We start from the raw sequence: 14423 nt of genomic DNA, 5'->3' as shown, positions 1-14423 counted from the left end.
TTAGAAACGGTCAATCTGATTGAGTGGCTGTGACATATGAGGTTCCTCAGGGTTCTGTCTTTGGACCCCTGTCTTAGCCTCTTCATGCTACCTTTGGGTCACATTCTGCATGATTGTTAGTTTGACTATCACAGCTATGCAGATGACATGCAATTATGTGTGGAATTGTCCTTTAAGAGTTTTTCTTCTCAATCTAATGCTTTAAATTTTTTTAAAATTCTGAAACAGATTGAGTTACCTTGTGTCTCCCTCCCTAAGCACTAGAATACATTGACAATTGAAAGTTGAAAATAGTTAGTAAGTAGAACATCCCAAAAGTTCCAAGAAATAACGATTACACGAAGGTTGTGTTTTTCAAAGAAAAATATACATTTTCAGTTAAATCACAAATATCAAAAATACTGTGTTCTTGTTTCTAGGACAGTAACTTCATGACATCCCTGGAGCTGGCTGTCAGGTTTGGAAAAACACTCATCATCCAGGAGATGGATGGAATTGAACCTGTGCTTTACCCACTGTTGAGGAGAGACTTCATTGCACAAGGTATTTTAACAATTTTTTTAGAAGTGATACGTGACCATTTTTAATTAATGTGGTAACAAGAGGCTTTAACGTCTACAAACAGCTGCTGTCAAAGGCAAAAATTCCTTTCCACAAAATATTATAAAACAAATTATCACTATCAGTGTGAAGTACGGCATGGGTAATTACGCAGTCTTGAGAAGTACATGCAATTTTGGCCCGAGTCCTTACTTCTAATATTAAAAAAATGAACTGCTGTCTTCACATCCCAATCTGTATATAGCCTCATTCCATCCTTGTTGTGTCTTTTCACAAGACAGCAGAGTGAAGGTTCCAGTTATTTTCCCCAAGAATGAAATGAATTGGCCTGAGTAATAACATTTTTGTTGGCGGGTGATGTCACAAAAGGATATAGACAGTGACAAATTAAAGAACAGCGCATGCAAGTTCACTCCGAGTCGGATCTTTGTGAGTGAGCTGCGGCACAATTACAGGAGAGTGAGAAAAGATTATGGAGGATGAAGAGGTGTAAATAAATACATAAAACACATCTTTAATAAAAATGATATTAAACTTTAATTCCTTGTGAAGTTTGGCCATTTGGTTAAAGCATCGCAAAAACAAATTTGACAAATTAAGGTGCGTTAATAGCTGTATGAGGAAAATGTTTAATCAAATTCTCACTTTAGATCCAATGGATGTTTTATTCTGATTTACATTTTAAAATACCAACCATGCTGGGCAAGTATAAACAGAGGCAGGAAACAACAACAACCTTTAGGAAATGAGGCTGAGTCATAAGGCTCCGGTACATGCAGAAGGTGGATGGTTGTTTATTTCAAGCTCTGAAAGAAAGTCTGGTAAAGGCCAAGTTTTTCATTTCTAAGTGGTGTTGAACAGGACTGGGGGGAAAAAAATAGTCAGAGACATGTCTTGGCAGCATCTCGCTGCCGGAGACACAGGGACGAGGGTAGAATGTGTGAACTGGTAAAGATGGAATTTATTGTTGATCTTGATCAAAGAGAACCGCCTGTCTTTCCATATGTCCATCCTTGACGCGTGTCGTATAAACACACACCCGCAGGCCCCAGATACGTGGTTCAGATCGGAGACAAGGTGATAGACTACAACGAGGATTTCCGTCTCTTCCTGGCGACAAGGAATCCAAATCCCTTCATCCCACCTGATGCTGTGTCCGTGGTTACAGAGGTGAACTTCACCACCACCAGGGCCGGCCTGAGAGGACAGGTAACCTACAGTGAAACAAAGTAGATGTGAAGGGATTTGTTTTCACTGTACCTCCAGGAATGATCAACGGTACCGATTGTTGTTTGGGCTTGTATTCCAGATGTACTTATTTTTCAAGTTATTGAGCAAATACATGTTGTGCAGCAAGTCAGTTCCAAGAGGAAGGATTTTCCTTAAAGACTATTAACATTTGTATGCGTGTGTGTGCGCTTGTGGCTGTACTTGCGGGGACATTTTTTTTTGGCCGGCGTCGGGGTTACTCTTGTGTTGGGATAATTGTCCTTATAGGGATTTTTCAGCTCTCCACTGAAAGAGAGAGACTTTTAAGGTTTAAGATTTAGGATTTAAATTATGGTCAGATCACACGATTAAGATTAATAACAGGTGAAGAGTAACAAATTACATGAACTCTTGTTACTGTAATTGAGTAGTTTTTGTGAGTATTTGTAATGTTTTTGTTTATTGGGAATAATCAATTTATCGGGAATAATCAGTAATTTTACTTTTACTTAAGCACATTTTGATTCAAGTACTTTACTTCGCTACATTGAAAAAGTACCCGTTACTGAGTAGAAAATCAGATGCGGGGATAACCAATCTACGTAAACTGAAATAACGAATCAGTTTATATTTGTATGTGTATATACTGTACATACAACCCAGGTGTCTGACCTGAGGTTGAGGTCGCTGCAAACGCATGCTGTGGGTTGAAATGGTATTTTAAGCTTTAGGTTGCTTCAGTAAAATGGAAACATGTGTATCGACTGCACGTCAGAGCAACAACAAATCTATTTACGGTGGAACCTTTGGATAAACAGTTCTGACAGCGCTACAAAAAAGTACGAAGTCTACTCACTCTGTCCTTTGTATTTCTATCAGCTCCTAGCCCTGACCATCCAGCAGGAAAAGCCAGAACTGGAAACCGAGAAAACGAGACTCCTTCAACAAGAGGAAGACAAAAAAATACAGCTGGCTCAGCTTGAAGAATCACTGCTGGAGGTATGTACACACACACACACACACACACACATTTTACAGTCATCTGTGGAAGGAAAAACAAGCTGGAGGAGGAGGCTGCAAGTGTTTTTACCCTAATCTTTTATTGAATGCATCTTTTTAATGAATAGAACATTATAGAGTTGTTCAAATGTTAGAAAATCTACACTGGAAACTGTAACTTAAGCTGCTTTCTGCGGCTGTTAGCCTCGGTAGAACTTAGAAGACAGAATAAGACAGCGGTTGCAGAGCCAGCAGGAGAAATCTATAGTGTGGCAACAAGGATGTGATTTGTCACTGGCTTTCCTCCCCGGAACACAATCAAATGTGTTTGATGGAGCAGCAGTCAAGCTGGAAACTCTAATCCTGGGCATTGAGCCCATGTATATGTAGTGATGCTGCAGGGGGGGGTGGGCAGTAATTCTTTTCTTGCTCTATATTGACCAGCCATCTTATTTGGTGGCTACCTGAGCTGACCTTGAGAAGTTTGTAATGAAACCAATTCACAAAGTTCACTCCACTGCACATCATTTCACCAAAGACTGAAACTTCAGGGGGTTTTCAAGGCAACAGACTTTCCGTAATTTCCATCCACGGTAATAAGGATATAGAACCAAGATTGTCAATCAATATTCCAAGCAGACTCCAAGGATTTTTAAGAAGAAGAAGAAAAAAAAAACCCCTCACAACATACCTGATGCTATCAGTCTAGACGCCCATAAAAAGTCAATGGCCTTAATGAGACAGATTTTTTTTTTTTATTCTCGAGCAGAAATGAAAGACGGACAAACTAAAACAGAATCCAGAGCTGTATGTTAGTCGTCCAGTGGTATTAGACCTGTCATTTATCTGAAATTGAAAGAGCATATTCTACCTGACGTATCCCGGCCTTCTAATCTTTTTTGGAATTTATTTGACTATATTTCATCACTTGGGTTTAAAGGTTGAAATTGTACTAATAGAGGTCTGGGAAAACTTAAATAGGAAAAGGAATAATATCTGACCACGATGAAAAGACAACTCTTTTGTATAATGCGATATCTAGAGGAAATCAACACCTTCGAAATTTAACTGATACACATGGAATTCTTTGCGATATCTGTGATTTACCTCTTTTCCCTCCTTAATTTCCTTAATTTGTTTGTGTGGATCACTCAAAGGGTCGATCATCGAACCTCAGTTGTGAACATTTTCGTCCAATTCAGCAGCAAACATACTTTATATTGGACCAGGATTCTTATTCACAATGCATCATTTTAAAAATCCTCCTCTCTTCATAGAAGATACATTGCTTTCGCATTTTTTTTTATGAAAATCATTTCACTTTTATTTATGGATATTTAAATACAGCTACAAAATGTGTAGAAAATCTCAATAACTATATCCTGTGTCAAATGGCACGACTGTAGAGTAAAGTCTGGGAATGTGTTCTGTTGAAGTCCGTCGTCTGTGAGGACGATGGGAATGCGTTTCAGTTGAATTGTTTGTTGACAATTCTAACATAACTCAAGGTAAATAAGTGAAATAAAAACCTCTTCTGTTTTCCCCAGACTCTGGCCACAGCTCAGGGGAATATTCTGGAGAACAGGGAGCTCATCGACAGTCTGAACCAAACCAAGGCAAGCAGTGCCCTCATACAGGAGTCACTGCTGGAGTCGCACAGGCTGCAGGCTTCTTTGGACCAGGTATTGTGCTTCATTCACGCATGCACACACACACACACACACACACATACACTAAAGTATAGACTTAGTATGAACATTCCCGCATTAAACAGCCAGCCTCTGCGGCGACACAGACTTCCAACATCTCATTGAAACTAATGTGAAACAGTTCCAACCCCCGTGCGGTGAAAGATCATTGTGGAAAATAACCAATTTCAATTTCACTGGTCTGAAAACCACTATTTAATCACCGTTTGTTTTTGGAGTGCGTGGTGTTGGAACATTTAAATACTCTTCCACCAGGTGGCAGCAGATTTCCTAATATGTGTAGCTACCTGTTGCCCTTCAAACAATGGAATTAGTGATGCTTTGGCTGTGACAGCAGCAATAGGGTTAGGCTAAATATCTTAAATAAAAAGGAATGAAATCCAAACGGGCTCTTGGATAAAATTGACAAAAAAAGCAAAAAAAAAAAAAAAAAAAAGGCTGACAACAATACAATGAAAGTTATAGTTTCTTTGGATTGTCTTTTACTGGGAAATCGACAAAGCTGATTCCATAATGCTCGCTGTGAAAGCTGTGAAATAGTATCATGGTTTCTAGCAAACAAAAATACTCTCTCCAAACTGATTGTCTTTCCTGTGGGTATATCAGCGGTGTGTTCAACTAAACAGGCATAGCATTCACACTGAGTAAGTAAATTGTGAGTTAATTTAAAGGCTACAGTTATTATATTCTTTCACATCTTCTTTTGTGCTGCTTTTGTTTGGTGGTGTCATGTGTGAATTTTTGTCATTTAAACAGGCATAGCATTCACACTGAGTAAGTTAAATGTGAGTTTTGTAATTTAAAAAATATGTGCTGTGCCTCAAAAGTCAAGTGTATTATTTTCTGACCGGTGAAATGATATGCATTCAACCCTATTAATGACCTGCAAAGTCATTTCAAAATTAAATATTGCATACATTAGAGGACAACTCTTTAAATATTCGATTTTTTTAGTTTAATAATATTTAAAGAAAAATCAGTAAAAGTTTGACGTTGAAGTAATGAGCTGCTGCTGATGTGTTACATCATGGCCTCTGGGGTGCAGTGTTACACCAGGACTCTTTATGATTTCCCTGTTATTTCTTTATCTTGTATTTCTTTTTGTTAAACATCCCTTCTTTCCTAATGCTCCCTTTTCTCGTTTTTCTGTCATTTAAGGTTGATTGAAATAAATTATTCTTTTTTCCCACACTTGTGCTGAGGAAATTAAATCCAGCCATCTGTTCATCTATTACATTTTTTCCTGTCTAATAATGATTTTTCTACTGTTTTTAAACAGCCTACCTTTTTGTAATGCGTTCGTTTTTCTTTCACCTCCTTTCCCCCTTTCAGGAGCGGGACGCCTACCTACCTCTGGCAGAGAGCGCGAGCAAAATGTACTTTGTCATCACCGACCTGTCAAGGATCAACAACATGTACCGCTTCAGCCTTGCTGCTTTCCTGCGCCTCTTCCAGAGGGCTCTCCAGGCCAAGAAGGTAACTTTTAGCAACTACTCTCAATGTACTGCACTGAAGTTTCCATCTTTTCATCTGCAGCCAACAATGGAAAGCCATTCTACCAATTCAAAAATAGAAATCTGCACAAATGAGTGTGGCTTAACATCAGCGTTCCCAACAGAAACGTTACTTCAACAAAGAAGTACATTTGAACTGTTAGTTAAGTGAGTCCAAATTTACCTAAAAATCCATGTTGCTCTACACCAGTGATGCTCAACTGGCAGCCCACGGGCCGAATCCAGGCCACCAAAATATCCAATCAGGCCCGCGACTATATTCCAAAATCAACATAAAATATTAATGTTAGGCAAAAAGTTGATTTTTATTCAGCCCCCAAAGTTTCTGTCCAGAAAAATTCTGGCCTTCGGATGAATGAGTAACACTCTTGTTGTCACGGTGAAAAGCCGGAGGAAGCAGAATAATTAAAAGTTCAATATGTGGAGAGCGGGGCTCGTGTTCTTGCAATGAAGTCAAAATTTGGGTATAATTAATTAATCCTTCACTTAATGCTAGCTGCCAGTGTTACTTGCTGACCACTGAGACATTTATAAAAAAAGACATTGATTAATTATGTTCTAGTCTTTACTGTTCCTAGGTACTTTGTTTCCATCTCTTGATTAATCTTTTTTTTTTTAATATAGTAATACAGTAACAGAAATATATACTGGAATATATTCAGTTTGGAACACTCAACCCAAAATTGCAGTGTACTGCATTTTTTTTCTTCTGAACAAAACCTCTAATCTAATTACAAATACAATTCATAGCTTTGTTTGGTTTCGTTTCTTTCATGAATCTCAACCCATCAGGAATGAGTTCCTGAGACCAATAATCCTTAAAGTAAATATATATCTGGAGCAAAAAATACAATGTCTTGATGAAACAGCAGGACAAAAAGAAATCCTCGTTGACTTCCTTCCTATTAATTGAACAAAAGCTCACATAACAGAGCACTGTAAACACCAAGGCAGGTCGCACAAGCAGAGAGAATAACGGCACATCTCACCATCTAATACCATCTCTCCAACCTTAATGGCTTTTGAATCCTTTTCATCTCTCATCTTGCTAATGCTTCAATGTTCGTGACTGTGTGCGTGTGTGTTTCAGGAGGTCGAGAACACTGAGGCCAGGATTGCCGCACTGGAGGCCAGCTTGAAGAGCATGGTGTATGAATACGTCTGCCGGTCACTTTTCAAGGTAAAGTGCAAACTTAAGTGTGTAAATAAAACTAATGTGGCGTTAACCACCTTTGACAAAACACCTTCGGTGACTTTGAGAGTGCTGCCTGGCGACTGTGACAGCTGAATGAAGCATTTCGCTGGAACTTAGCCTTCACAAAGGCTAAGTTCATGTTCCTGCTACAGTGTAATTATTGCAGTGGTCACAACCATTGAACATCTCGTGGTGAGGGGGAGGGCACGGAGGCCTGTGCCAAACCCTGCAGTTGTTGTTATTTTTTTCCGTGCCACTTCCTCTTCTTTTACAGCTTTTCTGTTTATTTTGCCAATTTCTCACTAATACTATCACCCCCTCAGTGGGCACTTAGAATAATTTACCAAGCCTTGGCATCCAACCTCCACAAAAAAAAGCTGGTATTCCAGCTGAGTGACCTGAATTCAGGACCTAACTCCCTGCTCTTAATAAGCCATGCTGGGGACACACATGCTCTGGTACATATATTTACAGTATATAATGTGGTTTTCTGAGGTGCCTGACTATCACTTAATTTCCAATCTCAACTACTGAGTCGATTCTTTATAACCTGCCACAATCTGGAAATGTGTCTCAGAAAATATCACAAAGTGGTAACCCCCCCATAGATTAGGAAGCTCCACCCACAATACTACTCCATCCTGCTTGAGCAGCCGTTATTATTTATTTTTTTTACTTAATTAATATGCAACTATCACACCGTCATGATGTTCAACCCAAAAGCTAAGCACGGCTAGTCATTTAGCACACGGCTAACACAATGAGCAGAGTTTTTTTCTTGTTCTGGCTTTGACTTTGGGTCAAACATATAAGGGTCAGACCACAGTTTGTTGTCTTTCTCTGTCGCTGCTCACCTGTTGCCATAGCTACACAAACCTGTCCTCAGTTCTTCTCTGTGGAAGAGGTGGGCACGGCATGCATTGGTTCCTGACCATTTAAAGGTAAAGACATAAGAAACAGGTCATTAAGGACAGTGCTGCTACACAGATATAGAAAGAATCCAGCTGTGTTCAATTCCTTTTTTTTTTTTCTAACGTTGATTTTTTTTTTTTATCTATATGGATACTAGGCTCTACCAGGACCAGAAAGGGGATAGGTGCAGTATTAGTTCCACAGGTCACACCACAATGCCCACTCAAATGTACCTTTAACTGGTTACTTTAAACTCTGCAAAAATTGACTGGTTGAGTGAAAAGAAAAATCTGTCGTGTTCAGGTTTCTTGTTACACTCCTTGTTAAGCCTTCTCTGGTTTTGTTTGCTCTTTCTCCTTCTGGCTAGCAGGATATTGACATTTTCGTCCTCCACTGTTTAATTAGTGGACTTTCACAGTTCAAAAATGCACCTAGTCCCCTCCGGCTCGTAGCTCAAAACTGGCGGACTGCAAACGCAGCTGCAGAGTCTTTTTCTAAGTCACAGCTTTATTGATGGAAAACACAACTTCTTTTTTCTTCATCTTGTTGTGGCTGAACAGATAACAAATGCTGTCCTTTCATGCTGTCTTGGCATCAATGTCCTCTCTACGCATATGATCTGGTCTCTACAAACGTCATATTTCCCAGGGAGGATCTATTGCAATGATTGGCTGAACTGAAGAAGCCTCTCTTTGCAGTTGATTCTGTCACAGCTTTTATCTTCAAATACACTGTAATTCCTATATAACTGGTGTTCACATAAAACAAAAAGGAAATACAATTCCAAATTATTGCAATTTCACCCAATTGGGCGACAGATAGCTTGGCCCAATAGCAGCTATTGGGCCAAGCTATCATCTGTACACTCTGCACGGGCCGCCCACTTTGGGAACCACTGCTCCTTACCAGTGTCACCCAACCTTTTTTGAGTCACAAAAAGTATATGTGATGAAATATAATAATCTTCTAGTTTAAATTACTTTATAATTGACTAAAATCTTGTCTTATTTAGTTGAAGACCATGCTGATATACTGCCCAGGAATTGAAGAAAGACACTCACAAAGATCTTCTTCAACAGTTTTGATTTTTGTTTTTGTTTTTAGTTTTCATAGCTCTCTGCTGCCACCTAGCAGAAGAGTATTGAATTAATCTGCCTTTTATGCTTTAACGTCTCTGCTGCCACCTAGCAGAAGAGTATCGAATTAATCTGCCTTTTATGCTTTAACAAGCAAAGAAAAAGTATATGTTATATATATATATATATTAAAGTTAAAGAAAAAGTATATGTTATATATATATTTAAGTTATATGTAATAAATAAATAATCATTTTCAGCCCCAGTAAGTGAAATTGGATCATTTTCCACGGCACACCTAATGACCTCTCACGGCACACTCGTGTGCCACGGCACAGAGGTTGGGAACCGCTGCTCTTCTATTTTCATTATTCCATTTCGTCAGAGTGAAAGGTTCAAATTGATTTACACACAGTGATCGTTTTTTTTTTTCAACTTCTGCCGAATCTGAAAATTCCTTGTAAACGATCATAATAAAGTGCAAAGCACTGGCTTAGCAGTCCTGGGTCTCATCGATCTCAAAGTCCATGCACACAATTAGTTAAGCGCATATATTTACACATTTTTACAATCCAACTGGCTGCCATTAACAGACTAATGAAGTGTCAAATATTGACCCATTCAGCAATCATTGCATCGATTGGGCTGTAAATCGTGAACGTAATCTTTCTCTCTCTCCCTCTCTCTCTCCGTCACTCTATATATAACCCCCTTACTCACAGTGTAATACATGTGAATATGAACACAAGTTACAAACCAATACATACAGTAAGCCCCTTGTACAGATTACTAGAGTAGTTGTTTCTGTGCTACAAAAAAGTGTTCCCAAAATAAGGTGTGTGTGTTAATAATGTTACATAATAATGTAAAGGGAAAAGAAAAAGTAAAAGCCACGATTAGTCTACGAAAGTTCGACACAAAATGATGATACCAACTTTTACACAACACAAAAAAATTTTTTTTTTTTTTTTTTTTTTTTGACAACCATTTGTTTGTCAAGACCGTGTTATGGCTTTTTCATTCTTTGTTGTTATCTCTCCAACTCACAGCACTGATTCACCTGACTAACCTATTGATTGAGCAAACGAATCAGGATTTTTCGACGACATATTGATTGTTGAACCGCTTATAAACAATAAATGTTGTTTTTTTTTTTTTTTTTCCCAGGACACTTATATGAGGTGAATAAAGGCGGTGAATTCAACCTGTTCACATGACGTCTCTATGCAGAAAAAAAAAAAAAATATTATAACAAAAGCTCACAAAGTTGAACTTGTCCATGCCTGTGTGTTATAGTAAATATGCACTAGGACAGATGTTGTGGCGACTGAGAATCATTATTGGTTCTGATAATAGCTGACTAAATATTAGGTGTTTTTTTTTTAATTATTCTTACATTAGCGACTGAGAATCATTATTGGTTCTGATGATAGCTGACTAAATGTTAGGTGTTTTTTTTTAAATTATTCTTACTTACATTCATTAGTAATTAAATCAGCTATTAGCTAAGGAAGAAGAAAAAGGGAAAATAAAAAGGTAGGAACAGCAGAAAAGAACAGATGGAAAAGAAAGGATGGAGGAAAGCATCAACAAAAAGGAAATACAATTAAGAAGCAAATAAAGGAAGGGAACAGTGTGGAAATAAAGGGAACAGAAGAGAAGAAAAGAAATAGGAACAGCAGAGAGGAAATAAAGGAAAGGAACAGCATAGTGGAAAAGAAAGAAGGAAGGGAACAGAAAGAGGGGAACAAGGAAGAATCGATATCACTGCTCCGCAGAGAGTGGAAATAACAGCCAGTGTGATTCATAAAAAAAAACAAGTCTTCTGGGGTTTTTTTTTTTGTGTCACTTTGTTAAATCCTTTACAAGCCCACAGGGTAAACATTGGCTGACTTGCTTATCGCTGCAGTGGGAATGCGAGTGTGTTTGCCCTTGTGTCGGCAAAATGTTAAACTGTTTTCCTCATTTTCAAAGTTGTCGGGTTTGAGCCGACTAAATAGTCAGTGTGCACTGTTCTGACGTACTGTTGTCAATAATACATCCATTTCTCTGTCTCCTCTTTCCTCTGCCTCAGGCTGATCAGTTAATGTTTGCCATACACTTTGTCAAAGGCATGTACCCCGAGCTCTTCCAGGAGAACGTGAGTGTTATCTAAAAAGACTTTTCCTGGGTGTGTTTCCCAGCCAGTACTGCTGACTTCAGCTATAATTTTGAATACACTTTAAATTTAAAATACGAATGTAAGTGTTGGATTTACACTGCTGTATACGTTAATTTTTTTCTGTCTTCCTGCGCTACAGGAATGGGACGTCTTCACGGGGTCAGTTGTGGGAGAAGTATTTAGGAAAGAAGTAAGTTGTCAACGTCTTAACTGCTGGTTCTTACGCTATTGTTTTTTTGTGTTTTTTTTACGTCTGTTTTAAGGTCTGTTTAAGTAAGGTTTGTAAATTATGATCACATATGGAAAAAGAAAGACAGAAAATAGAACTGGGAGGCTGAATATTATTGGTTGCCACATGATTGATTGTTAGCTTAATCGTCCAGTTGGATCCCGACCAAGAAGCAGGTCGCGACCTGCTTCTTGGTTGGGATCCAAATGGACAACGTCATGTCACAGTTGACACTGAGTTCAAGTTCAAGTTTAAATAATCCGAAAAGCTTCTATAATTATTTGCTGTTGCCAGTCAAGTTTGTTTGACGTTCTTGTTGTTTGTTTAAAATTTTACTTTGAATTCAGAATCCCTCATCGTTTTTTAAGGGTTAAAAAAAAAAATCCGATCTCATAAAATAAAAACACAGCTTGACAAGGATACAGTTCTGAAAAACTTGCCAAAGCTTTAAAGGAGACACAAGAAATATGTCTTAATATGTTCTGGTTGTTTAAGCCTCAAAGTTACTAGAAATTTACTATATATTCCCGGATGGTAAGAATCGTAACCTTTGACCTTCTTGTTGTAAGGCAGTGGTTCTCAATTTTTTTTTCTGCATTGCCAACTTTTTGTAGATAAAAAATATTGTACTACTACTGTTCCACTGAATTTCCTCTTTTGTGGCGTATTAAAAAAAATGGAACTGCAATAATTACGCGCCCCCCACTTTAAAAAACTGTTTTTTTTATGTGTTTGTGTACATGTGTGCGTGCATGTGTATGTGTGTGTGTTTTATCTTTGAACCTCTGTAGTTCATCTTCAATCTCTGTCTCCAGGAGTTCCCATCTTGGATTGACCCAGAGAGGCATGGCGCAATGGTCGTTTTTAAGGTAAACACCTTACACTGATGTTAACCCACACTTACATACACTCTACTGTACATTGACAATCACAAAATAAAATGTATTTAAATTAAAAAAAAAAAATCTCTCAGACCTTATAACGTGTGTCATTTCATCAACCCACTTCAACGGTTGCTACATTTCCTTCACAGACGACGTTCCCGTCTCTGTACCCGTCCCTGTGTTTGAGTGACTCAGACCTTTGGCTGTCCTTCTCACAAAGCTCACAGTGTGAACAGGAAATCCCATCATCCATTGCCAAGAAGCTTACTCCCTTCCAGCAGGTCAGCTTTCAATCAAAGCCACTCATTTCATCAGGCGAATTAAAAAGATGCCATTTAATACTGGGTATGGAGGGGGCTGTGACAGAGGTGTGGGCTTCCTTTAATATATCAAAGTTATTACCCTAACAACTAATGACATTCAACTCTTCTCTATTAGAGGTATAGAAGACGAAAATGTAGTTATAGAAGCAGATAAAAAGACACCGGCATATTCATTTTACACGAGGACTCTCAAACCCACACATCAACAATACGGTTGACCTCGAAAAGTCAGATGTTACAGATATAGCCAGTATATAGAGATATAGATCAGTAATTCCCAACCTTTTTTGGCTTGTGACCCCATGTTGACTTCACAGATTTCTGCCGATTGGAGAGACATTTTTTTTTTTCCCAGTCACGTGATCTTAGCCATCAATCAAGATGCGCCAACTCAGATATTTATTTGGACTCGATTTATATTCGTGAAATTAGTTGAAAAAATGTATATTTATTTAATTTGTCTACTAGACATTTAAGGCGACCCCATTTAAATTCCAGGTGACTATACGTGGAGTAGCGACCCAGGGTTGAAAATCGCCGGTAAAAATGTAACTCATCATGACGTGTTAATGCTGCTCGATGGATCGACTATTATTTATTCAAGTTACAAATATTGAACATTGTTTTGTGTGACAACAAAACCTTTACAGCAGGTTATAAAACAAACAAACAAACAAAAATTCAAGTAAATTACATAATCAGACAACAAACAGATATTTCAGTTCAAAATGACTAGGGTGGAAGTTGATGAGGTGACGACGCCTGTCCTTGAACACGCCAGCTAGATCTCTGCTCATAGATCTGTCATCATTATAAAAGGTGTAATTTATGCTCAGTATACACTCTGAAGACTATATTATAAGGCAATTAAACACCTTTTAAGCTCTCACAAGCCACACTAAAGGACATAGCGGGCTCCATTTGGCCCACGGGCCTCGAATTTGACATATGTGTTTTAGAGTTATATCAATTTCCTTATTAAAAATAATAAGAATCTAAAATAATAAACTGATGGACACACCTTTTTTTCTCCCTACATTTCTGGTCTCCCTGCTTTACTTGCTTTACTCTCCATCAGCTGTTACTGGTCCAGGCACTCAGACCAGACAGACTGCAGAGTGCTATGACAGCGTTTGCCTCCCAGGCTCTCGGTAAGTGGTATCTGCTTTTTATTATATTTATTCTCTAATTCACTATGTATCTTATCCTTACTTTAAATCACCTTCACCCGCATTGCATCCTGGTCAAAACCCAGACACGTGGGAACAAACCTGAGTTTACAGCAGTGGTATGAAAATAGACCTTACATCGACACTAACACTTTCTTTGATTGAAACGTAACGATACAGAGAATCTCATAAGCTAAATAGACAGATTTTCCGACGAGATATTCCTGTTGCCCCAGGGAAAGGGTGTGTTCACGTGTCAGACAGAGAGTCATTCAGACGTGCCTATGTCTGAATGAAAGAGTCGCAGACGGCGAGAGATTAAAAATGCGCCGGAGATGAAGATTTATGCTTTACCTGCATGTGTTTTTTGGAAGTGAATCAGTATGCTAATGAGGCATAGTCTGTAATCCTCTTACAGCTAATCTCACAGAATTCTCCCAGTCTAGGCTTAGGATGCTAACAGGCAAGCCTGAGTGAGCACA

General features: G+C 38.5%; 1 protein-coding gene across 1 annotated transcript in view; it reads left to right on the top strand.

Moving 5' to 3' along the window:
• The window catches only part of dync2h1 (dynein cytoplasmic 2 heavy chain 1), an 82619-nt gene that overhangs the window by 40618 nt on the left and 27578 nt on the right, over positions 1 to 14423 (top strand). Inside the window, exons 72-82 of the mRNA XM_025055261.1 lie at positions 420 to 543; positions 1607 to 1770; positions 2650 to 2769; positions 4317 to 4451; positions 5811 to 5954; positions 7083 to 7172; positions 11250 to 11315; positions 11476 to 11526; positions 12381 to 12434; positions 12599 to 12730; positions 13851 to 13923. Of these exons, the coding sequence (XP_024911029.1) occupies positions 420 to 543; positions 1607 to 1770; positions 2650 to 2769; positions 4317 to 4451; positions 5811 to 5954; positions 7083 to 7172; positions 11250 to 11315; positions 11476 to 11526; positions 12381 to 12434; positions 12599 to 12730; positions 13851 to 13923 (1153 nt within the window). The remainder of the gene's footprint in view (positions 1 to 419; positions 544 to 1606; positions 1771 to 2649; positions 2770 to 4316; positions 4452 to 5810; positions 5955 to 7082; positions 7173 to 11249; positions 11316 to 11475; positions 11527 to 12380; positions 12435 to 12598; positions 12731 to 13850; positions 13924 to 14423) is intronic.

The sequence above is a fragment of the Cynoglossus semilaevis genome, chromosome 4 (genome assembly GCF_000523025.1).
Source record: "Cynoglossus semilaevis isolate Cse_v1.0 chromosome 4, Cse_v1.0, whole genome shotgun sequence".
In the NCBI taxonomy this organism is placed as follows: Eukaryota; Metazoa; Chordata; class Actinopteri; order Pleuronectiformes; family Cynoglossidae; genus Cynoglossus; species Cynoglossus semilaevis.
This window is presented reverse-complemented; position numbering and strand designations above follow the sequence as displayed.